Below are 27,701 nucleotides of genomic sequence, written 5' to 3' on the forward strand. Positions count from 1 at the left end.
CTATTGGTAGCAAGAATTTTATATAATAATTTTAATTGAAAAATTCTAAGTTTTGAATCCGGTGTCGTTTTGCGTATCAGTTCATAAACACTATGCCATGGAATCGGTACGTCAAAAATCTCTTCCCAACTATTTTGCAATCTATATGGGACGGCTGTCAATCCTTTGGTCTTTAAATGAAACTTTTTTATTTATCACAATTTTCTTTAACCAATTATGTTCTTTAATGCAAGGCCGACAGACAAGTTCCTTACTTTTTCCCCCTTCCACTTTCATTTTTGCGGTAATGCTGCAATTATTTGGTTGTAATTTTGGGTAGAGCAGACATTTCCATATGTTTTTGTTAGCTGCATGTGCCGAGCAGAATTTACAATAAAAGCATTTTAACAAAACGCAGCAAGATATTTTTTCTGCGTTTTATCTTTCCTTTTCTGTATGAAAAGCACAGAATCCTGCGTTCATGCAACCCCTGCTATACTTTCCCTAGTCTCCATGCTCCCACTGCCTCTTCACAATACAGCTAACTGCCAACACTACCTACCCACCATCCATTCCACAGCTACTCTCTACCCTCCCTACTCACTCCACCACCCAGCTCCTGCCAACTCTCTACCCTCCCTAGTCTACCTCTCCACAACCCAGCTACTGCCAAAACCACTGCAGGGAAAATAAGATAGCTGTGCCCTCTTGACCAATCAGAAACTAGCCAGAGCTAGAGCCAGCAACAGTGGCCCAAGAGGATTGGAATAAAAACATTTCAATGAATTCCTCAACAAATATATTTTTGTACAAATAACTAGCAAAACAACTAAAACTGTTTGGTTTTCAACTGTTTATGCTGGTGTCAAATAAGGACAAGTTCAACTGTATGTCAGCAAAGAGCTGCATTCACAGGCCTTATCCAAGTACTATAAAGTGGCTTCCTCTGTTCCATTTCCTTTCTTGTGGTTTAGGACATTGAAGTTTTGGCCAAATTGGTTTACAAACGGAAAGAGTTCCTCTATCTCTAACCTGGTTAAAATCCCTTACCTGTCCCACTATCACTCTATTCCCTAAAAGGCCTTCCCATCCCATCCCACTTTTCCCCTCTCCTTACCCTGGAAGGCGGTGGCGTGGCCGGAGATAAGGTACTTCAGCTCGAAGCTGTAGGAGCGGACGCTCTGGAGGGTCTCTCGTCTCACCGCCGCCTGGTAGCTCTCCTCCATCTTGCGGGTGCAGCAGGACGGGCCCTGGTGCTTACACACCAACAGGTCCACATCTGATGGGACAGAGGGATGTGGACAGGGTTTATATTTGATTGATTTTATTTTGGTGTCATACACTGCCTAGCCCGTATGGGCTTATAACACGTTATTTCTTTAAGTACGTGTGTACAAAATACAAAACAAAATTACATTTAAATTAAATGCATAATTAATAATTATAACAAAGTACAGCTATCAATTATCTTGCCACATTACAATACAAACAATACACTTATCCTTCTCCCCCAGGCTTTAAAAAGAAATTGAGCAATATCGAAATCCTTTCTGAAAAATAATTCTAGCCTGTGTTCATCATGTAGCCAGAACACTTCAGGGTGAGCATTTTACTGCAGTGGGCTAAACAGGGTCACACAGTGTTTCTTAGGTAGTCTTAAACAAATCTACTTAGAAACAAAAGTACACATCTCACACACATGGTCATGGGCTTAAAAAAAAGAAGACACCTGTACCATGTCAGATAAATGTATTCAATTTTGAGTTTACATCCCAATATTACACTTTATATACATCACAGAAGACTGAACTATAACAAAACCATTCGACATATAAAGACCAGATCTTCTGCAGGTTTTTAAAAAATGTTTATTAATTATGAAATTATGAAAAATATTAATAACATTCCACCCATGAGGCCACCATAGGGCAATTTGTTAATTGGACTGCATGAAAGCTTTTACAAAACAGAACATGTCTCAGATTTGATTTGATTTGATCACCATATAGAGCAGTGTTTCCCAACTCTGGTCCTACACCTGATTCTACTTGTCAACTAATCATCAAGCCCTTGACAAGTTGAATCAGGTGTTTTTGTCTGGGGCTACAACAGAAACGTGTGCAGTTGGGGGTACTGGAGGACTGGACTATATGGTGAAATGGGTATAACGCTACAAGCTTGGCACACCTGTATTTGGGGAGTTTCTCCCATTCTTCTCTGCAGATCCTCTCAAGCTCTGTCAGGTTGGATGGGGAGTGTCGCTGCACAGCTATTTTCAGGTCTCTCCAGAGATGTCCGATTGGGTTCAAGTCCGGGCTCTGGCTGGGCCACTCAAGGACATTCAGAGACTTGTCCCGAAGCCACTCCTGCGTTGTCTTGGCTGTGTGCTTAGGGTCGTTGTCCTGTTGGAAGGTGAACCTTCGCCCCAGTCTGAGGTCCTGTGCATTCTGGAGCAGGTTTTCATCAAGGATCTCTCTGTACTTTGCTCCGTTCATCTTTGCCTCAATCCTGACTAGTTTCCCAGTCCCTGCCACCACCATGAATGACCATAGGGATGGTGCCAGGTTTCCTCCAGACGTGACGCTTGGCATTCAGGCCAAAGAGTTCAATCTTGGTTTCATCAGACTAGAGAATCTTGTTTCTCATGGTCTGAGAGTCGTTAAGGTGCCTTTTGGCAAACTCCAAGCGGGCTGTCATGTGCCTTTTACTGAGGAGTGGCTTCCGTCTGGCCACTCTACCATAAAGGCCTTATTGGTGGAGTGCTGCAGAGATGGTTGTCCTTCTGGAAGGTTTTCCCATCTCCACAGAGGAACTCTGTCAGAGTGACCATCGGGTTCTTGGTCACCTCCCTGACCAAGGCCCCTCTCCCCCGATTGCTCAGTTTGGCCGGGCGGCCAGCTCTAGGAAGAGTCTTGATGGTTCCAAACGTCTTCCATTTAAGAATGATGGAGGCCACTGTATTCTTGCAGACCAATGCTGCAGACATTTTTTGGTACTCTTCCCCAGATCTGTGCCTCGACACAATACTGTCTCGGAGCTCTGCGGACAATTCCTTTGACCTCATGGCTTGGTTTTTGCTCTGACATGCACTGTCAACTGTGGGACCTTATATAGACATGTGTGTGCCTTTCCAAATCATGTCCAATCAATTGAATTTACCACAGGTGGACTCCAATCAAGTTGTAGAAACATCTCAAGGATGGTCAATGGAAACAGGATGCACCTGAGCTCAATTTCAAGTCTCATAGCAAAGGGTCTGAATACTTATGTAAATAAGGTATTTATGTTTTTTATTTATTTGTAAAAAGTTATAAAAACCTATACTCGCTTTGTCATTATGGGGTATTGATGAGGGGATTTTTTTTTTTTTAAGTAACAAAATGTGGAAAAAGGGAAGGGGTCTGAATACTTTCCGAATGCACTGTACAACCTGAGCATAGAAAAAGAGGAGAGAACGAGAGAAAGTATATAAGATTATGTAGGATTTCATACATGCTTAGCTTACCATTAAAAATACAAGCTCTGCTTGGAGTATGAATGGTATTAGTGAATGTGTTAGCACATATAGCCTATGCAAGCACAAGCACACACACACACTATGTGAGTCACATTGGGACTTTTACATCACTCTATAAACTGGACTCGTACTAGCCATAATATCTTGGCCCATAATAAACCACATAAAGGTTAATGATCTAATACGATCTAATATGAAGCTAAGTGAGGCTCAATCTGGCACCATGACATCAACACAGTTCCCACATTAGTCAGTCCACCCTGTCGTGACACGCAGCCTGACACCCTCCTCTACCCCTCTCATACTGTCAGTTACATATATAAACACGGCCATGACATCACCGAGGCTGGCCACAATTAGCAGAGCGTGTAATATTTTAAACTCTCCCAATCCGCCGGTTCCCATCTTCGCTGCCCCTTACCCCCTCGTCCCCCTTGCTGTCCCCCACCACCCTCGTCCATTCCAGCCGGGTGCTCATAAGGTTGTGCCCTGATATGATAAGTCATCAAGGGGAGTGGGGGGCAGGTGGTGTAACCGGACCCCGAAAGCATGGGCCTATACGCCAGGCCTAGAGCTTCCCCAGTCCAAATCCACCCTGAAACACAATAGGGTTGCACTCGTCTCATTCCCTCTATTGCTCATTTGTTTGACATGCCCCTAATGCCGCATGGCTGTCACTTAATTACCCAGAGGGAGAGAGAGTCCACTGAGCCCCCATCTGTTCCAATCCCTAAGGAATGGAGTCACGACTGGACTGAGCTCCACACGTCTCTCCCTCTACAGTGAGGGAAAAAAGCATTTGATCCCCTGCTGATTTTGTACATTTGCCCACTGACAAATAAATAATCAGTCTATAATTTTAATGGTAGGTTTATTTGAACAGTGAGAGACAGAATAACAACAAAGAAATCCAGAAAAACGCATGTCAAAAATGTTATAAATTGATTTGCATTTTAATGAGGGAAATAAGTATTTGACCCCCTCTCAATCAGAAAGATTTCTGGCTCCCAGGTGTCTTTTATACAGGTAACAAGCTGAGATTAGGAGCACACTCTTAAAGGGAGTGCTCCTAATCTCAGCTTGTTACCTGTATAAAAGACACCTGTCCACAGAAGCAATCAATCAATCAGATTCCAAACTCTCCACCATGGCCAAGACCAAAGAGCTCTCCAAGGATGTCAGGGACAAGATTGTAGACCTACACAAGGCTGGAATTGGCTACAAGACCATCGCCAAGCAGCTTGGTGAAAAGGTGACAACAGTAGGTGTGATTATTCGCAAATGGAAGAAACACAAAAGAACTGTCAATCTCCCTCGGCCTGGGGCTCCATGCAAGATCTCACCTCGTGGAGTTGCAATGATCATGAGAACGGTGAGGAATCAGCCCAGAACTACACGGGAGGATCTTGTCAATGATCTCAGCTGGGACGATGGACGGGGCCATGTACTGTCAAATCTTGGGTGAGAACCTCCTTCCCTCAGCCAGGGCAATGAAAATGGGTCGTGGATGGGTATTCCAGCATGACAATGACCCAAAACACACGGCCAAGGCAACAAAGGAGTGGCTCAAGAAGAAGCACATTAAGGTCCTGGAGTGGCCTAGCCAGTCTCCAGACCTTAATCCCATAGAAAATCTGTGGCGGGAGCTGAAGGTTCGAGTTGCCAAACGTCAGCCTCGAAACCTTAATGACTTGGAGAAGATCTGCAAAGAGGAGTGGGACAAAATCCCTCCTGAGATGTGTGCAAACCTGGTGGCCAACTACAAGAAATGTCTGACCTCTGTGATTGCCAACAAGGGTTTTGCAACCAAGTACTAAGTCATGTTTTGCAGAGGGGTCAAATACTTATTTCCCTCATTAAAATGCAAATTAATTTATAACATTTTTGATATGCGTTTTTCTGGATTTTTTTGTTGTTATTCTGTCTCTCACTGTTCAAATAAACCTACCATTAAAATTATAGACTGGTCATGTCTTTGTCAGTGGGCAAACATACAAAATCAGCAGGGGATCAAATACTTTTTTCCCTCACTTTATCTGTCTGACGGTCTCCCTCCTTTTTTCTGTCCCAGAACTCACTTCCTTCTTCTGTCTGGTTCTTTCTTTCCTCCTGTTCTCTGTGTCTATTTCCTTCCTCCTGTTCTCTTTCTCAGACTCCCTCTCTCCCTTTATCTGTTGTCTCTGTCTGTCTCCAAGCCCTTGTTCTTGGCTCCAAGCCCTATTTATGTGTTGCTGACCCTCTATCCCAGACCTCTCACACTCTCTGTTCCTGACCCCATCTCTCATTCTGTCTCTTTCCCAGAACCCTTCACCATGCTCTTCTCTCTATGCCCCTGACCCTTTCTCTCCTGGCTGGCTCACCACTCTGTTTATCTCCAATATGAAACTAATATCCACGCCAGGGACTCACAGTGGAATCCAGCTTGGCCTCCCAGTCCTTCATGACTAGCGACGGGGGAGAAAGAGATACCCATAAAGATTTTGGCAGCCACAGCCACAGCCACCAACCACCGCTATCAGGACAGGTCAACGGTGTCAGGAATATTCCAGAACATTGATTAGAACCAAGTTCTTATGCATGTTGTCCACATGGTGGGTAGATTGCTGTGATGGACTTTATTGAACCCTGATGAGAAGAACCAGTGTTTTCATGCTTGTGGGGTGAAGTAACAAACTGATTGTTGCAACTCTTTTATTATTGGACAGGTCTTACAATTCACAAAGAGTCCAACGTCAAAGGGAACTGAACAATAGCAAGTGATTCACAGCCTATTGAAGTTACCTTTGCTAATCCTCCCTTTGTGTAAATGTAATATCTGAGACATACTGTAGTACGAACAAAAGTTTGAAAACGCTGTAATCTCACTGGGACTAGAGTCTAGGATGTTGAGTCTAAGATATAGTCAGTTACTATGATACATTTCCTGTCAACAAAATATTTCCTTTCAACAAAAGCATTCATGGTACATTTTTTAATGGTAACGCCATTGTAGCTCATGGTCTCGATATGGCTTAAGTTCCTTATAGGGCAGAACTCCTGCCCCTTATACAACAATGCTTTAGTCTCTTGCAGGGCATACCTCCAGTCCCTTAGCACTAATGTAATTTGATTCAGACCCAAGAGAGTTGGTGGGGCAAGGCCCAACTATAGGTCCTGGTGGTAAATTAGCGATCAGTGTGTGCGCCGCTCCGCTCGTTCTGCCTGGCCAGACATTCACACACACAGTTCAGAGTGCCGAGTCAGACTGATGTCAAGTCGGCCCTTTAATTCCCTAATCGGCCTCAGGTGACAAATACCTCCGGACCAATTGGCCATATTAAGCCACCGCTCCATTCACGAAGTCTCGACTTGCTGGTCATAATTACTTCCGCCATGTCTCAGTGCACAAGTCAAAACCCCTGCGGGTAAAAACGGGAGAAAGTCTTGATGGTAGAAAAGTGCCCTTGGTAAGCAGCCAGCCATCCTTAAAAAACATCCCAGGCAAAATTTGCTTGCATCACACATCTAGTCAATAAGGAGTGGAAATTTAGTTTTGAGTGGAAATTTAGTTTTGATTTGGATAGGTTGCTGGCGGGGAGGCCGGCGATTTCCTGACACTTCTGTTTGGATAGGTTTTTCAGAGAACAGGAATAGCTTTGTGGGAAAGCAGGTAATTAATGCAGGAGTTTAGTCCTCAACATATTGCTGCCTCTCTCTCTACTAGACTCTTCCACCTCAGGAAGCGCTGTCCTTTGAAGTCATCCCATCCAGTGAACCTGCAGGATATTTACTCTGTATTGATTTGCTGTGATTGGGTGGGACAGTGTTGAAAGAAAACACGGCTCAAAAGGGGCTCTGCCGCATACCTGCATTTTTGGACGGCCCTGAATCGCTTCTGGAATGTCAGGCTTTTCCAGGCATTCGAGCTGGCAGTGCCCACAGTGACTGGCGCAGGGGTCCAGAGCCAGAGGCCAGAGGCCAGATTCAGGTGGCTGGGCAGGCTTGGACGTGGTTCAGACGGGTTGGGGCCGGGGGCACTTGGGGCTTGGTAGACTGTTGGGTTGTTGGATGTGGGGCGCTAGGGGTCTAGTGAGACGGGTTCTTCTGTGGTCGCGGAAATCCAGTGTAGTCTGTTGTGACTACTTATTTACTATCAACATCAAGTAGTAAAGATCTACCTAATTACTACTGGAAACACTGTTTTCCTACTGAACACTACAAACTCTACTTGTGTATCCTGAGTAGTGCATAAACTACACATTCACTAAACAATCCCTACAAGTCTCTACATATTCACTACTGCACTAAAGGTTTTGTGCAGTAATTCAGTAGTATTTTTTCATGAGGGTTAGGTGCCTTACTACTGGCCTTACTCTCCCAGATGACCTGCTAGGCTCTACTGCTGACACCTTCATTCTGTCATAACGCCCCTGAGGTGCAAAGGAGCATAAGCAACGAAAGATCACTTCAACCCCAGCCTTTCCATCAAATCCAGCTGTTACGACTATGGTTATGACAAGGCGCTTATAACAATGACACAAAAGCAAATCTACCTGGTAGTCGTTGCCTGCTTGGTGTTATGAAACAAGCTAAACAAAGGAAACTAATGGGCCAGTTCACACTGCAGAACAGACACCCAATAAGGTAGGAGGCTGGGTGGCCTGAGCGCACCACCTCGGCAACACCGGAATGGAAACGCAACGCACCCTAATCACCTCCAGCGCACCTGCACCTCATCATCTCATCACCACCCCTATTTAGCCCTGGACTGTTCTGGATGATGTTGTGTGTGATTGTTAAGCTTCGTGTCGTGTACTCTATCATTGTTATTTCTCTTTGTCATTGTTTAAGTAAACCTTGACCTTGTTTATTCCTGCGTCTGCGTCCTGCCTCTTCGTATACTCAGTACTCGTCACACCCTACATATTGGTCTTGACGAGAAGAAAAAAAACTGTCAGGGAAGGTTCTCTTCTGCACTATTCCACCAATCCACCAATACAGTAAATGTAGGGGATGAGTTAAGATGTAGTGTTGCCTTGTTAACGTCCAAAAGCGGAAGTCACCCCACAGACACTCTCCATTTCCCCTAAAAACCAGAACATCCGATTTTTGGGGACTCTGCAGAGGCTAGTATCCAATAAACATCCACCAGACGGGTGCGACTTAGACTGAAATCCAATAAGAGATCCTGAGTCTAGCCCGACTCAAGACACATTAACCAGATTCAGAATGGTGGGACAGGGATTGGACTGGGAACATTAGAAGGGCTGAGGGCAGTTCTGCAACAGACCTGCTGAGGACATACCAAACTTACTTTGTCAAGAAGACCACAGACAGTGAACGGACAATATTGCTTTTGACCAAACTACGCTGTAAAGTTGTATCTACTACAGTATGTGGGATGGTAATGAGTGGCATTGGAGATCCTTTCATTGAACATTTTTCAAGTGCTTTCTGTATCTCCAACTCGATCTCTTGGCAGTTTGTTTGTTGTGTTTTCTTCCTACAGCCACACAAGTCCTCTTTTATGAAAGATAAAGCTGTTGAGTGTTTTCTGGAATCATTATTGAGCAGGTGGTCATGAAGTTGGTGTACAGAAAAGCATACCAAAGAAGACTCTTAGGCTTTATATTGAGTATAGAGGAGATTGGGGTGGAGGGTGTGTGTGTGCACAATGTGTATGCTCCATCTGTGAGAAGGCCTATTTGAAAAAGCCTTAAAATAACTGCAGCCAATCAAAGGGCATCATTAGCTTTGAGCCGCTGCCAGATGCTTTGATGCTGTAACCAGGCAAAGATGTGGCAACATGTGATAACATGATGCGTTCCCATCCTATTCCCATACCATAAACACATGACATGACCCGTCTTTGTGTTGGAGAGATGAAAACAACAATGACTTCCGATGGCTCAGTTGATAGGAACACGGGTGCTTGCAGCAACAGAGTTGTGGGTTTGAGTCCTACATGGTACCACATATACTGAATGTAAACTGTAAGTTGTATTATCATAACTGATCATAAAAATTCAACGGTCTGTGTGTTGTGATCTGAGCAGCCTTGCTAGACTGCAGAGTTTCATTATTTGAGCCACACAGAGATGTGGCTGCCAACTGTAGCACGTGTGTGTTTATGAATGGAGCAGCTCCACGCCTGCCCTCTAATTGATTTATCTCCAAAGCGCTAGATCAGCAAGCCCTCGTAATATCGATATGGAGCGCTTGGCAGGCGTGTTTAGGGTCATTAAATATTTTGTGGATGAAGAGCAGGTGGGTGGCGGGCGGGTTGAATAAAGCATAAACAATGCATACAAAAATCATAAATGTCTCATTCTTGTGCAATTCATACCTTTAGGCTACATTTAGGTTTTTCTTTCATTATTTCTATCTGGCATTAGTACGTAGCCTAAGCCTAAGCTTTAGGGCCTTACTGTAGCGCGCCAAATACACACCAATTGCCAAACGCTTTTGGGAACTTGGGCAGAAAAGGTTAAGGTCAATCCACTGAGGCAAAAAGGACAATGTCGGAGTTTAATTCAATAAGACAAAAGCTGCGAAATGGAGAGTTGAAAATAAATAGAAGGGAGGGCCAGAACAGTAGCCTAATGTTTGGGAAAGATTTGGTGAAGTGGTAAAAGAGGATGATAGCAGTGCCGGCTATGTTATGTGTGATGATTGTGAGGCGCTATACACATTTGACAGTCACAAGATGGGGAATTCAAAATGGCACGTCAAGGGAACTGTAGGCTACTGTTCAGATGGGTTAAATGGAATAGTAGTCTGAAATCTGGACACTGACTCTAGGTGTGTAACCTCTCACATAGCCTAATATAGTATTAACTCCTGCCGAATTAATCATTTCTTGCAGTAAAATGATACACCAAATGTACATTTTGACTCGGGAACAGGAGTGGAGAAATAGGATTTCTTTCTTTTAGCACCTTGAGAGAATGAATGCGTGGTTAGGGACCGTCTGTAAAGGTGCTATCTTTATCAGCATCATAAAAGCTGATAGTATTTCAACCACATTAAATATGCATCCAAGCCGACCTGAAATCTTGCCAGAAACATGTTGGGTAGTTTTCACAGCTTATAATTTCCTTAAAGATGATGTAATTTGGAAGTTATTGCATTTTCTCTTTGGTCCCTAAACGTCTTTGCTGCACGAGAGAAGCAGAGATGAAAGAGAAAAACCTTAATGATGTCAACTAAACTGAAGCATTCATTCTATTGATTTATTACAATATTCTGGTGAGCAAGGGTTTATTTAGTATTCTAGGACAACAGGTAATGACAGAAGAGAAGCTGCATGTATCTAATTGTATTAAAGTTGACTAACAAATAGCCTACCAAAATGTCGGTCATTATAAGCAGAAACATAGGCCTATCTAAAAAGGCCTGTAAAAAAAAAACTGTACAGCACATTTTCCATTTTTGTGGGTTAGGGTCGGGTGCAGGCCTCAGATTTTCACGTATAGTCGGGAGGTTTCAGAAGGATTAATAGCAATTGGGACGGGTACGAGTGAACAAACAAGCTGGCCCGCGCATCACTACCCCGTATCCAATTGGCTGGCTCTAAAGTTCCCCGCAGCCACACTCCTACGGCGCTTGATGAGAAATCAGTTCACCACACATGAATGAAACGCTGCACTGTAAACCTAAAGCAAACACAGAATTATTTTTAAAAAGCGAAGGTTTCGGCACTTACAATATCAAGCGTTGCTATGCTTGGCGTTTGATCTGAGAATCGGAGTTGTACACACACACACCCTCGTATTCTCACCCCCCATCCCCTGGTCAGCACTTTGAAGAGGGAACGGGCCTGACCCAAAGCAACCTCTTCCGGACCACTCCAAATAAAAATCAACAAACAAGAGTTTAGAGCAAATATGGTTGTGTTGAATTAGCTGGGTATAGTGGGGTTGAGGGCGAGATGGAGGAAATGAGTGAGAGAGATAGAAAAATAGAGGGTGAGCAACTAGATGGAAAACTAAAGGAGAAAGTGAAAGACGAAAGAGATAGAGCACTCAATTTAAGTGGACAGTGAGACCTAGAGGCCTTCGTGGAAACCCAGACCAGTAGACTTTCCTTCTCTACAGTACAGTATAGTATGGATGGGAACACAGCAACAAATGCAAGTCATTCCAACCTTAGGCCTCTGCTCTCACTTTGTCCCCAATCACAAACACACATATCGGTCCAAACCTCATTCTATCCTCTAGGCCTGTCAGCTGCTGTCATATACCCTGCCTGCTGCACTTTTACTGTATGCTTGTCATGCAGTGGCTCAAATGCTTCCATTCAGACTGGTGACATCTTCACAAGGCCCTGTCCCCCTGCGTTGTCTCACAAGGGGCTTACAACCAGCTACCGTTCTGCCTGGAACTGACATGCACCGTCCGTTGCCTGGGACGACGCCTCCGCCACCAAAATAATAATTAATAATAATAATAATAACCAAAACAAACATATTGAGTGGTTTGGATGCAACTCTAGGTATGTTCGATGGGAGGCTATCTGTTGCTCTTCTCCCTGTTACAGCATGCTGAGTCAGACAGCATGAAGCGGCAGTGGCCTCTACCCCTGGATGTGGCGCAGAGCGAGACACAGCCCGCCAGTGGCTGTGGTTTGTGTCCACATCGGTATTAGATGTCACATGAATCTGAGTCATCTCTGGAAGCAGCTAGTCCTCTGCTCCGTTTCAAAGGACACACAAGGGTTTCTCGGAGAGGGCAAGCCCGGGATCAAACCTCTTTTTACGTCCACAATGTTCTTATTAAATTTAAATAGTAATCAATCCGGGCGTAGAAACACAGAACAGTCAGGATTTCTCAAGACGGCTAACATTATTTCTGTTTCCCAAACTTTCCAAAGGCCTTAGAGAAATTAAGACGTTACCGCAGATATTTGAAAGATGGAATAGCTAATACGAATAGAATAAAGAGAAGAGAGGCTCAGTTGGCCTTGGTGATGATAACTGCCTTGTCTTCTAAACATTCCTTTGTGTTATTTTCACATGTGAAGGCATGAAGAATGAGAAGGAAAGAGAGACAAATGTTACCACACACATCACGAAGAGAAACAGAACCACAGGGAAGAGAAGAGAGAGGAGTGTAGTTCGCCCTGGTGATGATACAGATGTATGATCTTAATTCGACCAGTATTGTCGCAGCAAAATAACCCTGTAGCAACAGGATTTGAACGTTCAGTCCATAAAGTTGCATGATCTGAGGTTAGGCTATTAGTTGGCCAAAATTAGGCTACATAAAAAGTGCAATCCTGTTAATATACTGAACAAAACTATAAACGCAACATGTAAAGTGTTGGTCCCATGTTTCATGAGTTGAAATAAAAGATCCCAGAAATTGTCCATATGCACAAAAAGCTTATTTAGCTAAAATGTTGTGCACAAATTTGTTTACATCCCTGTTAGTGAGCAATTCTCCTTTGCTAAGATAATCCATCCACCTGACATGTGTAGCTTATCAGGAAGCTGATTAAACAGAATGATCATTACACAGGTGCACCTTGTGCTGGGGACAATAAAAGGCCACTCTAAAATGTGCAGTTTTTGTAACAAAACACAATGCCACAGATGTCTCAAGTTTTGAGGGAGCGTGCAATTGGCATGTTGACTGCAGGAATGTCCAACAGAGCTGTTACCAGAGAATTAAATGTTCATTTCTCTACAATGTCGTTTTAGAGAATTTGGCAGTGCGTCTAACCGGCCTCACAACCACAGACCACGTGTAACCACGCCAGCCCAGGACCACATCTGGCTTCTTCACCTGATTTCCTTCTATGAACTGTAATTCAATAAAAATAAAAATAAAATTGAATGTTGTGTTTATATTTTGGTTCAGTATTTATCCAACCGTGTGTTAGTGCAGGCTTTCAGTAAATGTATGTAAATCATGAAGATCATCTGCATTTCCTTCATCAAATTAAGATCCTATAGATATAGGATCTTAATTTGATGAAGGAAATGCAGATGATCTTCATGATTTACATACATCTGTAAGTGCCTTGTTTCTCTTCTAGGCATCACCAGGGCTAACTACACTCCTGTCGCTCTTCTCTTCCCTGTGGTTCTGTTTCTCTTTGTGATATGTGTGGTAACATTTTCTGGATATATCCTAGAAGATCCGATCCAGCTATTAAACAGCTTTTCCCGCTGGAGGCAGACCTATCGGCCCCGGGAGTCATCTCTGATCCTGGGAGTATAGCAACAGCCAGCAGCCGACCAGTGGCACCCTTCTCCACGGCTCAGCCGGTCGCTGGCCAAAGGAAGCAGGGTGTTGGGACCTCCTCCACCTCCCTGGGGATTCCGACGCCATCCGATGCTACTGGTGCATGTGTTGTGAGTCAGGCTGGCATGGATCGAAGCACACCTTCTCCCCCCTGACTGAGGTAGTCCCGTTCTGTTTCCCCTCTTCCTTCCCCATCGGATTCCATCACGACCACCGCCATCATGGGCAGCTCGATGGTGGGAGACTTTGGCCTGCCTATGGCCTGCGGGCCGACCAAGGTCGACTGTCAACCAGGCGCCCGTGTACAAGAAATCAACTTCCTCCTGCCTACAGTTCTAGCCAACTACTCTAGTATTGGCACCATCGTCACACACTTTGGCTTTAACGTTCAGTCCATAAAGTTGCTTGATCTGAGGTTAGGCTATTAGCTGGCCAAAATTAGGCTACATGAAAAGTGCAATACTGTTAATATACTGAACAAAACTATAAACACTACTGGTGAGTGTGCTGTGTGTCAGGGTGGCACAACTTCTCCCCGCTGCCTGAGGTAGTCCCGTTCTGTTCCTCCTCTTCTTTCCCCATCGGATTCCATCCCGGCCAACGTCATCAGGCGCCCGTGTCCAAGAAATCAACTCCCTCCTGCCCACAGTTCTAGTCAACTACTCTAGTATTGGCACCATCATCACTCACGTTGGCTTTAACGTAATTCGCTTTAGGCAATCTGAGGAACTGAAGAAGGACTACAACACTCTCTTGAACACCCTTGTTGGCACAGGGAAGAGAATAATCTTCTCTGGCCCCCTGCTGCGCTATAGAAAGGGTTTGGAACATAACAGCCGCATCACTGCACTAAACGAGTTCCTGAAGAAACTTTGCAAAGAAAGGAATGTCTCCTTTTGTGACAATTTTGACTTGCTGTGGTAGCAACCAACACTCTTTAAAAGAGACGGGATTCACCCTAACCGCAGGGTTTCCAGGATTATCCCCATCAACATAGCGGCCTGCTTAAGAGACTGACGGTCTGGTTTTGGTAGCGCTCTAGTCCTCCCTGACATAATAAGCAACAGAGGACATGTATATCGTATTATATCCCAGAGAAATATAAGTGCAGTCAATGTAAGTAACCAAATCTATGTTCCTTTAAAAGTACCATTGCCTCAAATATAAATGTCACTGACATGTCTACCTCGGATCAGCCTTTCAGAATAGCACTAATAACAAACAAGAAACCCAGAAAATGAACAAAATTGCCCTTATTAACATATGTAGCCTGAGAAACAAGGTTCATGAAATTTACAATTTACTAACATCAGAAAAAATATATATTCTGGCCATCTCTGAAACACACTTAGATAATTCCTTTGATGATGCAGTAGTAGCTATCCATGGTAATAGAATACACAGGAAAGCTAGAAATGCAAATTGAGGCGGTGTTGCTATGTTTGTACAGAGTTATATTCCAGTTAGGATCTCATGTCAGATAATGTAGAAGTAATATGGCTACAGGTTCACCTGCCTCACCTAAAGCTTATTCTCATAGAAAGTTGCTATAGACCACCGAGTGCTAAAAGTCAGTATTTGGACTATATGTGTGAAATGCTCGAAAATGTATGTGATATCAACAGAGAGGCATATTTTTGGGTGACCTAAATATTGACTGGTTGTCATCAAGCTGTCCACTCAAAAATAAGCTTCAAGCTGTAACCGATGCCTGCAATCTAGCTCAGGTTATTAGTCAACCTACCAGGGTATTTACAAACAGAACATGAACTAAGTCATCCACGGGTATTGATCACATCTTTACTAATGCTGCAGAAATGTGCTCTAAAGCAGTATCCACACCCAGCAGATGTAGTGATCATAATATAATAGCCATATCTAGGAAAACCAAAGTTCCAAAGACTGGACCTAAATCTGTGTATAAGCGATCATACAAGAGGTGTGTAATGACGCCGCACTTTAAGCATTTATGAAAATGCTTCTTCCGGTTACTGATAGGCATGCAGCCATCAAGAAACGGACTGTTAGAACTGCCAAATCCCCATGGATAGATGATGAATTGAAAAACTGTATGGCTGAGAGGGATGAGGCAAAGAGAATAGCAAATAAGTCTGAGAACACAGCAGACTGGCAAACATACACGTAACTAAACTAAACAAAAAGAATAAAATATACTATGGAACAAAGATAAATTATATAAAGAATGATAGTAAAAAGCTCTGGAGTACTTTAAATGACATTATAGGAAAAAAAGCAAACTCGGCTCCATTTTTCATTGAGGCAGATGGCTTGTTCATAACAAAACCCTTTGATATTGCCAACCACTTAAATAACATTTCTGTTGACAAGATTAGCCTGTTACCAGTGCTTAGCTAACTTTTGGGAAAAAATGTGTTTGAACAAATACAAAGTTATTTTACATAAAACTAATTAACTACAGACTTTCAGCATGCTTATAGGAAAGGGCACTCAACATGCTCAGCACTGACACAAATGACTGATGATTGGCTGAAATAAATTGATAGTAAGAAGATTGTGGGAGCTGTTTTGTTAGAGTTCAATTCAGCTTTTGAATGTCACTGATCACAACCTATTGCTGAAAAAAACATAAGTGTTATGGATTTGCATCCTCTGCCTATTCATGGATTGAGAGTTACCTATCTAATAGAACACAGAGGGTTTTCTTTAATGGAAGCCTCTAATTCAAATTCGTTTGAGTGTGGGTTACCGCAGGGCAGCCGGCTTGGACCATTATTGTTTTGTTTTTACTAATGACCTTCCACTGACCTTGAATAAAGCCTATGTGTCTATGTACACTGATGACTCAACAGCATACACGTCAGCTATGACAGTAAAGTAAATAACTGACAAACTCAACATAGAGCTCCAGTCAGTTTCAGAATGGGTAACTAGCAATAGGCTGGTGCTAAATATCTCAAAAATGAAAAGCATTGTTTTTGGGAAAAATCACTCGCTCAACGATAACCTAATTTACATCTATTATTGATTAATGTGGCGATTGAGCAAGTTGAAGAGACTAAACTGCTGGGCGTCATGGTCAAAACATATAGACTCAATGGTTGCTAAAATGGGAAGAGGTCTGTCCATGATAAGGTGTTGCTCTGCTTTCTTGACATCTCAGTCGACCAGACAGGTCCTACAGGCCCTAGTTTTGTCGCACCTGGACTACTGCCCAATTGTGTGGTCATGTGCTGCAAAGAGGGACATAGGTAAATTGCAGTTGGTCAAGAACAGAGAAGCACATATTGCACTTAAATGTACACAGAGGGCGATGTCAACAACATGCATATCAATCTCTCCTGGCTCAAAGTTGAGGAGACATTGACTGCATCACTATTGGTCTTTGTGCGAGGTGTTGAAGGTACCGAACTGTCTGTTCAAGCAGTTGGCACACAGTTCAGACACTCATCGGTACAACACAACACAGTCCCCAGTCCAGAACAGAAGCTGGGAAATGCACAGTGTTAAATAGAGCCATGACTACATGGAACTATCTGCCACCCCAGGTAACTCAAGCTAGCAATAAAAACAGATAGAAAAACAGATAAAATAACACCTTAAGGCACAACGGAGACTATGAAGAGACATCTCCTGTTTCTGAAGTGTGAGACAGAGGCAGGAGATTATGTAGTGTTATGTATATTATTTCTTGTGTTTTGTTTCCTGTTTGGACACCCAGGATCCCCAATTGGCAGCGGCTAATTGGGGATCCCATAAATAATACACCAGCTCTCCCCAGGGAATGAGTTTTGAATCAAATCAACATAGCTGCTGGAAGCCCAAACCACAGTCTTCACCACTTGCTCCTTAAAGGGATACTTCGGAATTTTGGCCACAGAGTCAAATGAACTTGTGGATACCCTTATTATATCTGCATGCAGTTTGCAGGAAGTTGCTAACTAGCGTCAGCGCAATGACTGGAAGTCATAGTTAGCATTGGCTCACAAAACTACCTCTAACTTCCTTCATACTGGACACAGAGACATAAAAAAAAAGTATCAACAAGTTAATCGGACTCTGGGGAAGTAGATAAAGGGCTTCATTGCCAAAATCCCGAAGTATCCCTTTATGAGCGCCAGATAGTTTATGTCTCAAAAAACAGATCTAGGATCAGGTTTCCTAATCTCAGTCATTATATGCTAACCAAGAAAGCTGACCGTGGACCTGTGGTGTAGCCAAACCTCCATAAGACGATAATGGCCTACTGCTACTGTCGGCCTAATGTTCCATAAAGGTATGAAGACATACGGTAGATGATGTCCACAAGCCTATCATGTATCAGCCTCAAACTTGCACTCAACTTCGCTTCCAATTATCTGTTTCGTATTTCTTCTGAATAGGTCCAAAAGTATCAGATCTCAGCATCATGCAGGCATGAAATTACTAAGGGAAATCTGACTTCTGAGGAAAACATCAGTAACCCTGCTTCTAGAGGTTCTAGTCCAGCGTTTCCCAAACTCTGTCCTGGGGACCCCAAGGGGTACATGTTTTGGTTTTTGCCCTAGCACTACACAGCTGATTCAAATAATCAAAGCTTGATGTTGAGATTATTATTTGAATCAGCTGTGTAGTGCTAGGGCAAAAATCCAAACGTGCACCCCTTGGGGTCCCCAGGACAGAGTTTGGGAAAATCTGTCTAGTCTATGAGAAACTCTCTCCTCCCTCTGGTTTTCTCCAGCTCAAAGCTTGGGCTTCAGAAGCCACATGCTGAGCGCTCTGACAAGGAAATTAGCGAAATGATAAATTAATTTCTCAAGGCAGAATGCTTGCTTGGTAAGCAGCTGGTTGGGCCTGTGAAATAATGTAATATTTTAAGATTCTATAGTGATTTATTCAATATTCATGTTGAATTGATACAGGGATGCTTGGCTGTGAGATCAAAACATTATAATTAAAACAATTATAACATCATTATGTAGCTGTTAGCCCTTCAGGGCTGAGTCATATGCCAGAACCTTGGCGGTGTCTGTCAATTAGTATTCCTTTACACCGGCTCTCAGCATGACTCCTCTCAACCACGTGCGCTCTTGACAGGAGCATGCCAAATGAATGACAATTTCGACTGTGAATCTATATTTCACGAGCTCCTTTTCCATACCTATGTGCATTTTCTTGATCGAAAGTGTTCACAAATTAGCTGTATTAGCCTTCTAACATGTGTAACATTTCTCATTTACCTACAGAATTATAATTTCAATATGCTAAACGTACAAGAACAACACCATTTAGAGGTGGATAGGCTACATTGAACCAACTACTGGAAAGCAATGCAATATAAATGCTTTTCTATTTGAGTGCAAAACTATCAGTCGGCATGTTCTCGCTGCAAAGTGCAGAGCTAAATGTAAACGTAACCTGTCACTGTTGACCCGCGGGAAATGCACACACTTACCTGTCCCAGGTGTCTCCGGTACCCACTTCAGCGGACCGATCTGTCGCACCTGGAAAGCGGTCTTCACCTCATGACAGCTGTACGCGCCAACATCCTCTATTTTCAACAGAAACAGAACAGCCAGCCAAATCCAGCAGAAGTTTACACGTGGGCATATTCCTCGGGACATTGTCGCATCACAATCCAGGTATCCGAAGGTTAGCGTAAATTTGATGATTTCACGGCAGGTTAAAACAAATGTACGACACAAATAAAATGTAGCGGTTGATACGATTAAACGTCCATGACACGAGGTCTGCATCGGGTTCTCACATTATTGGTTTTAATGCATAAAGGCCCTTCCACACTGAGTTTATAGGATCTTGTCTTGAGGGGAGAGACGGTTTTGTAGTAGACTAAGGTTTGTAGACGTCCCACACTCAACCGGCGCTGTTCGACTGCGTGCATGCTTCTCTCCCCCAAGCCATGCGCGCGTTCACTATCCCCCTGTCGCTCTTCCCCCACCCTCTCTGATCAATTAAGGGGTGTTCTATATGAATAAATAATATCTCATTTTCAGTTTGGGGTATTTAATTGAATCAAAGATTATATGTAGGCTATATTTCAAGTTTCACGTTTTAATGTCACATGCACACAGTGAAATGCCTTTCTTGCAAGCTCTAACACAAACAATGCAGTAATCAATAACATTGTAATACTAAACATAACATATGGCTTCATGGTGAGGTACATATGGATTGTGCGTTGATATAAAACGATATCCAGTGTTCCCATATGGTCTAGACTAGAGTCTCATTGGTGGGTCACTGATGATTCCTTTTAGGTCATGATGAAATTGTATTAATTTATTAGGCCTGGGAAATGCATAGCCTACTCTTTATATCTGTCACACCCACAACAAAACAACATCAAATCAAATTGTATTCGTCACGTACACCGTTTACGGCAGGTATAATAGGTTCAGCGAAATGCTTGTGCGCTAGCTCCCTCAACATTGCAGTACACTAATCAATAATCAGAGTCAAATAAAATAAAATAAAAAAGAACAAGTAGAAGAGATAGGTAGGTAGGTAGGCCTAGTATGCTCAATAGCCTGATATGTACATAATACCCACTGGGCACACACCGGTTGAATCGACATTGTTTCCACATCATTTCAATAAAATGAGGTTAAACCAACGTGGAATAGACGTGCAATTGACGTCTGTGCCCAGTGGGTAGGATATTTATATTTGGTATTTGGCCAATATACCATGGCTAAGGGCTGTTCTTATGCACGACACTGTGCCTGGATACAGAGTGCCTGGATACAGCCGTTAGCCATGGTATATTGGCCATATACCACAAACCCCCGAGGTCCCTTGATGCTTTTATAAACTGGTTACCAACGTAATTAGAACAGTAAGAAGTCATTTTTGGGCATACCGGTGGTATATGGTCTGATACACCATGTCTTTCAGCCACTCAGCATTCAGGGCTCGAACCACCCAGTTTATAAAACAGTATAGATAATGACATCCTATTTAACCCAATAAAGTGCATGTTTGATCAATTCAAAATATACATCTTTAATGGAATTCAAAGTGTCACTTGACTTTGACAATCTGACATATCAGGCTCTTTATAAAACAACTTTCATTAAACATTTTAAACAATTATGTATTGTTCAAATAGGCATATATGGTCTTAGGAATCAAATTCCAGATGACTAAATAATATTTTGGTGAATGGAGACACTAAAAACTTACCCAAACACGCAGCTGCAAATGGCTATTTTGCCTGTGATGAAGGAAAAATCTAACTTTCTGACTACCATGCTGAAGCAAATACAGGATTGTTTAGTGTACTTCACTGCCCTCTTCTGGTGAAATAGCAAAAGCACACAGGACACAATATATTTGTATCCTATGAATTAGGATAATTCACACAAATTACTAAATTACTTATTTTCTACATTCTACTGTTTCCTGGTTATAAAATGCTTAAATTAGTGGTTGTGGTAGTCAGTGGTTGCGTAAACAAACACAAAAGGCAAAGGGTGTATTGCAGTCTCTCCTTTCTCATTGCTTTGAATGTAAGGAAGGAATTTTTGCAATTTAGTGGACTATCCCTTTAGACCAGGGCTCGACATTAACTTTTTTAGCCACCAAGAACATCTGTAACACCATGTGCCAAAAAGGTGACTTAAAATTGTGTTGTATGATGCAAGGACCCACTTCACAAAATAACCTTAATTATTATCACTGGTATTGACAATGGAAGGCTGTTGGTCTCTGATACCATGTATTATATCTCCTGCCATTGTGGCCTTGAGCAATGCACTTAACCCCCCACAAAGTAAAATACTGCACTGATAGGCTACTGATTAAAACATGTGTCACGTCTCCTCCCGTTGCTTCCCTCCAGCGCTCTGATTCGCCAGTCTACTGAGCCACCGGTCTGAGTGCACCACCTCGGCAACACTGGAATTGAAACCCAACGCACCTGCACCTCAAAATCTCATCACCACCTCTATATAGACCTGGACTGTTCAGTGTTGTGTGTGATTGTTAGTGTCATGTCGTGTACTCGCGCTTTGATGTGCTCTTGCTCAGTGTTAAGTAAACGTTGATTTCTGCGTCCTGCCTCTTCGTATCCTCAGTACTCGTCACAGCATGTGATCCGTCAACCCTCCATCTGGAGAGCTACTGGGTGTGCAGGCTTTTCATCCAACCCTGCTCAAACACCAGAGTCAGCTTATCAATGTCCTGTTGAGCAGCTGATGTTTTACAATGTGGTGTGTTCAAGCAGGGATGGAGCCAAAGCCTGCACACCCATTAGCTCTCCTGGACTCTCCAGGAGGAGGGTTGGCCACCGTGCAACACTACAATTACAACCAAATACGTTTTTATGTCTTTATAAAAAAATAATTCCCTCATTCAATGAACTAAGATGTTTACAAATTTGTAAGGTTAAAATCTTCAGTGTTCAGGAGTTACTTGTCAATTAGGCTATTCTAATCATATTTATTCTAATCATATCTAATCAATTACATGGCCAGTATTGAATAGAGGAGAATCCTAGCTAATTTCGACCACTTGGTTTTACAATCGGAGTATGCAGCACTGGTTTCATCAACTGCGCACCCATATCAACTGTGTGTTGGCCATTTGCGGTTAAAAGTTATTTTAGGACATCGGACATGACATGAATGCATGCTAATAGCTAAATAGTTAACTAGCGAGATAACGCTGCCAAACTACACAATATGATTGGAATTGGCTATCTAGTTAGTCTGTTGTTTATCATTATTTGACCTGCTGAGCATCTCATGACTGCATGATTGAAAGACCGCTAGTGCCTGTCAATACAGGCCTACAATAATTATACTCTGATGCGCTCTGAAGAGATTGGACAGTGAGCAAAACATCATATCCGGAGGACACTTTGATCCAATTATGATTGGAGAAGCCTAATTGTTTGACATTGTGATTATTGCGTGAAATCTATAACCTGATTGTCCAACATTTTGTTTTACTTGACCCAAGCAAGCAGACAAGCGGTAATGTCACGCCCTGCTTTAGACAAAAAAAACATGGACAGTAAATAAAATTCAAACCAGCTAAGATGTAAACTCAGCAAAAAAAGAAATGTCCTCTCACTGTCAACTGCGTTTATTTTCAGCAAACTTAACATGTAAATATTTGTATGAACATAACAAGATTCAACAACTGAGATTAACTGAACAAGTTCCACAGACATGTGACTAACAGAAATTGAATAATGTGTCCCTGAACAAAGGGGGGGTTAAAACCAAAAGTAACAGTCAGTATCTGGTGTGGCCACCAGCTGCATTAAGTACTGCAGTGCATCTCCTCCTCATGGACTGCACCAGATTTGCCAGTTCTTGCTGTGAGATGTTACCCCACACTTCCTCCAAGGCACCTGCAAGTTCCCTGACATTTCTGGGGGGAATGGCCCTAGCCCTCACCCTCCGATCCAACAGGTCCCAGACGTGCTCAATGGGATTGAGATCCGGGCTCTTCGCTGGCCATGGCAGAACACTGACATTCCTGTCTTGCAGGAAATCACGCACAGAATGAGCAATATGGCTGGTGGCATTGTCATGCTGGAGGGTCATGTCAGGATGAGCCTGCAGGAAGGGTACCACATGAGGGAAGAGGATGTCTTCCCTGTAACGCACAGAGTTGAGATTGCCTGCAATGACAACAAGCTCAGTCCGATGATGCTGTGATACACCGCCCCAGACCATGAAGGACCCTCCACCTCCAAATTGATCCCGCTCCAGAGTACAGGCCTCGGTGTAACGCTCATTCCTTCGACAATAAACACGAATCCAAACATCACAACTGGTGAGACAAAACTGTGACTCGTCAGTGAAGAGCACTTTTTGCTAGGCCTGTCTGGTCCAGCGACGGTGGGTTTGTGCCCATAGGCGACGTTGTTGCCGGTGATGTCTGGTGAGGACCTGCCTTACAACAGGCCTACAAGCCCTCAGTCCAGCCTCTCTCAGCATATTGCGGACAGTCTGAGCACTGATGGAGGGATTGTGCGTTCCTGGTGTAACTCGGGCAGTTGTTGTTGCCATCCTGTACCTGTCCCGCAGGTGTGATGTTCGGATGTACCGATCCAGTGCAGGTGTTGTTACATGTGGTCTGCCACTGCGAGGACGATCAGCTGTCCGTCCTGTCTCCCTGTAGCGCTGTCTTAGGTGTCTCACAGTACGGACATTGCAATTTATTGCCCTGGCCACATCTGCAGTCCTCATGCCTCCTTGCAGCATGCCTAAGGCACGTTCACGCAGATGAGCAGGGACCCTGGGCATCTTTCTTTTGGTGTTTTTCAGAGTCAGTAGAAAGGCCTCTTTAGTGTCCTAAGTTTTCATAACTGCGACCTTAATTGCCTACCGTCTGTAAGCTGTTAGTGTCTTAACGACTGTTCCACAGGTGCATGTTCATGAATTGTTTATGGTTCATTGAACAAGCATGGGAAACAGTGTTTAAACCCTTTACAATGAGGATCTGTGAAGTTATTTGGATTTGTACAAATTATCTTTGAAAGAAAGGGTCCTGAAAAAGGGACATTTCTTTTTTTGCTGAGTTTAGATGCTTTGAGGTAAACATGCAAAACATAAACTTCTTAGCAGTGGCAATAGAGCTGTTTAACTCAGGGGTTCTCAAACTGGGGTGCGGAGGTACTGCAGGGGGTCGGTGGCAAAATCTCTAAATATTTATTAAAACAACAAAATGAAATTTCATTTTATTTTCATTAATATTTAACGAATTTTGGCTCTGTGGAATAAGTTTAGAGTGTGTAATACAATATAATACAATGTTCTTAATCCTGGGCAACATGGACATGGGATGCTCACAAGGATATTGATATTATGGCTGGGCGATATGGCCTAAACATATCTCGATTTTCTCAAACTAATGGGCGGTTCACGATATAAACTGAGTGTAGAAAACATTAGGAACACCTTCCTAAGTTGAGTTGCACCCCCTTTTGCCCTCAGAACAGCCTCAATTCGCCAGGGCATGGACTCTACAATGTGATGAAAGCGTTCCACAGGGATGCTGGCCCATGTTGACTCCAATGTTTCCCACAGTTGTGTCAAGTTGTCTGGATGTCCTTTGGGTGGTGGACCATTCTTGATGCACATGGGAAACTGTTGAGCGTGAAAAACCCAGCAGCGTTGCAGTTCTTGACACACTCAAACCAATGTGCCTGGAACCTACTACCATTCCCCGTTCAAAGGCACCACCATGTCTCAATTGTCTCAAGGCTTCAAAATAAATCTTTAACCTGTCTCCTCCCTTTCATCTACACTGATTGAAGTGGATTAAACAAGTGGTCCTCTGTAGCTCAATTGGTAGAGTATGGTGCTTGTAACCCCAGGGTAGTGGGTTCGATCCCCGTGACCACCCATACGTAAAAATGTATGCACACATGACTGTAAGTCGCTTTGGATAAAAGCGTCTGCTAAATGGCATATTATAATAAGGGATCATAGCTTTCACCTGGTCAGTCTACATCATGGAAATAGCAGGTGTTCCTAATATTTTGTATACTCAGTGTCTATCTCGAATAAGCTCTGTTGTACAATTAAAGGTAAAATACACTGCATTTCAAACAGTCAGCAATAATCTAATGAATTCAGGGCTTGTGAAATTATACCTAGGCTAAATATACACTCAGTGGCTAGTTTACAAAAATCACGTGAGTCACGTGGCCGTGGCTTGCTATATAAAGCAGGCAGACAGGCATTGATGCAATCTGTTACTGTTCGATTGAACGTTAGAATGGGCGAAACCAATGACCTAACAACTTGGAGCGTGGTATGATCATCAGTGCCAGGTGCGTCGGTTCCAATATCTCAGAAACGTCCGGACTCCTGGGCTTTTCACGCACAATAGTGTATAAGGTTTACTAAGAATGGTGCGACAAACAAAAAACATGCAGTCAGCGGCAGTCCTGTGAGAGGTAGAAGGAGAATGGCAAGAATCGTGCAAGCTAACGGGCGGGCACAAACAGGCAAATAACGGCGCAGTACAACAGTGGTGTGCAGAATAGCATCTCGGAACGCACAAATCGTCGGTCCTTGTCACGGATGGGCTATTGCAGCAGACGACCACACCGGGTTCCACTCCTATCAGCTAAAAACAAGAAGAAGCAGCTCCAGTGGGCACACGATCACCAACACTGGACAATTGAGGAGTGGAAAAACATTGCCTGGTCCAACGAATCCCGGTTCCTGTTGCGTCATGCTGATGGCAGAGTTAGGATTTGGCATCCATGGCCCTTTCCTGCCTTTTGTCAACGGTACAAACTGGTGGTGGTGGTGTAAGGGTGTGGGGAATGTTTTCCTGGCACACGTTAGGTTCCTTGATACCAATTGAGCAACATTTCCATGCCCCGACGAATTCAGATGGGTGTACCTAAAAAAACTGGCCACTGAGTGTAAGCCTTCCACAACCATAAGAACCACTAATAATTTAGTTATTTTATCAAAATAGTTTGACCTGCTTTTTTTGGTTGCAATAATCACTGATCTGGCGTTCAAGTCCATCTATGAAAATGCCCTTTTCCGTTACAAATTTAACCAGAACCATGTATAATGCACATTCATTAATAATAAAAATAACAACTTCTTGTAGCAGGCATTATAGAAAATTAACACGGGTCTCATAAACAATCTCTCAAGCACAAGTCCACGTGCTAGTGAGTAGTAGCCAGCTAATCTTTATATTTAAAGTCTAGTCAACTTGGATCTATTTGTTAGCTAACAAGGTAGAACATTTGAATTGTTATGAATACACCCTTCTGTCCATCTCCACTTTGTTTAGATGTTGAAATCAAGTGGCCTTTCTCAGAATGAGAACGAGTTGCCAATTCCTTATATAATAGTTTGTTATGTTCATTGCACATTTTTAAAACACAGACAAGACTACTAGTATAACTGTCTGTGGCTAAAATGCTGCTAGCTGTATGTGGTAACGCGATGCCGAGCGCGACAGAAACTGAGCATTCATTTTCTAGAATCAATGTTCATTAGCACTCCCGTTTTAGTAGGGTCTGCTCTTCACGCAATTTGAGTGGATGAGATATAAAAAAGGTATCTTTAGAAAGGTTATAGGTGCTACACATAGGATTTTTGTGAATTTTTGCATTGTAATTTCAGAAAATGTCCATAATATTTCTGGCACTTACACTGGATTGATAGTGTTTCAGTGTTGTGATTGGCTGGGATATTCGCCATACATACCCTCCGGAGCGGCATCTGTTGTCAAAATAGAAAAGCTGTTCTGACTTTGTGGCTGTGTTATCTAGTAAAAATCGCTCTGTCATTTCCTGGTTTGAAAAAACTATACACCGTTCGCTCGATTTCAGTTTATGTGAGAAAACAAGCACTGAATAGTATAGGGAATCATTGTACCATCTAAATCGCAGTGAAATGTATTTTCAATGACAATAAATATCGTTTTTACAGCTGTTTTGAAGATGGTGGACCAAAACCGAAAGTAAAAAGCGCAAGGTCGTGAGTTCGACTTTTTTAATATTTGCAATTTACTATAATTTAATGAATCTTGCACCAGATTTATTACTATGGAAAAAATATTGTGTCAGAATATATCGTTTTTACAGCTGTTTGAAACTGGTGGACCAAAACCGAAAGTAAAAGGCACAACTGGGGGCAAAAAAAAGCCTGCCCCCTGTGAGGATCGAACTCACGACCTTCAGATTATGAGACTGACGCGCTACCTACTGCGCTAAGGAGGCACGTATTTTATAAGGAAGGGGCTTTACCTTATGAACACTTTATGTTAAAAAAATAAAAAGTTATAATAGTAAAAAAAATATATATGTATATATATATTTAAAAAATAATCCTTAATAGGTGTGCGTTAGTGGTACCCCCGCCCTTTGTCAGAGGATTACACCGCATGGATGAAACAGAATTCAGGGCTAGAGAAAGAAAAAGATCGAACAGAACAAAGTAACATAGAGTAAAAACCACATGTATAGAATCAAAATTCCAAATTTTATTCTAAAAAAAAAATCAGCT

General features: G+C 42.8%; 1 protein-coding gene across 1 annotated transcript; it reads right to left on the reverse strand.

Annotated features, from left to right (window-relative positions):
• Positions 1-1,052: 1,052 nt before the first annotated feature.
• On the reverse strand, positions 1,053-19,304 carry LOC311150472 (glypican-3-like; the record flags this gene model as incomplete). The annotated part of the gene is made up of 2 exons (XM_084187971.1): positions 1,053-1,258; positions 19,136-19,304. 2 exons carry the CDS (start codon positions 19,302-19,304, stop codon positions 1,053-1,055), a joined length of 375 nt encoding a protein of 124 aa, XP_084044097.1.
• Between the last annotated feature and the right edge of the window lie 8,397 nt (positions 19,305-27,701).

The sequence above is a fragment of the Coregonus lavaretus genome (genome assembly GCF_964263955.1).
Source record: "Coregonus lavaretus genome assembly, chromosome: 23".
NCBI classification, from domain to species: domain Eukaryota; kingdom Metazoa; phylum Chordata; class Actinopteri; order Salmoniformes; family Salmonidae; genus Coregonus; species Coregonus lavaretus.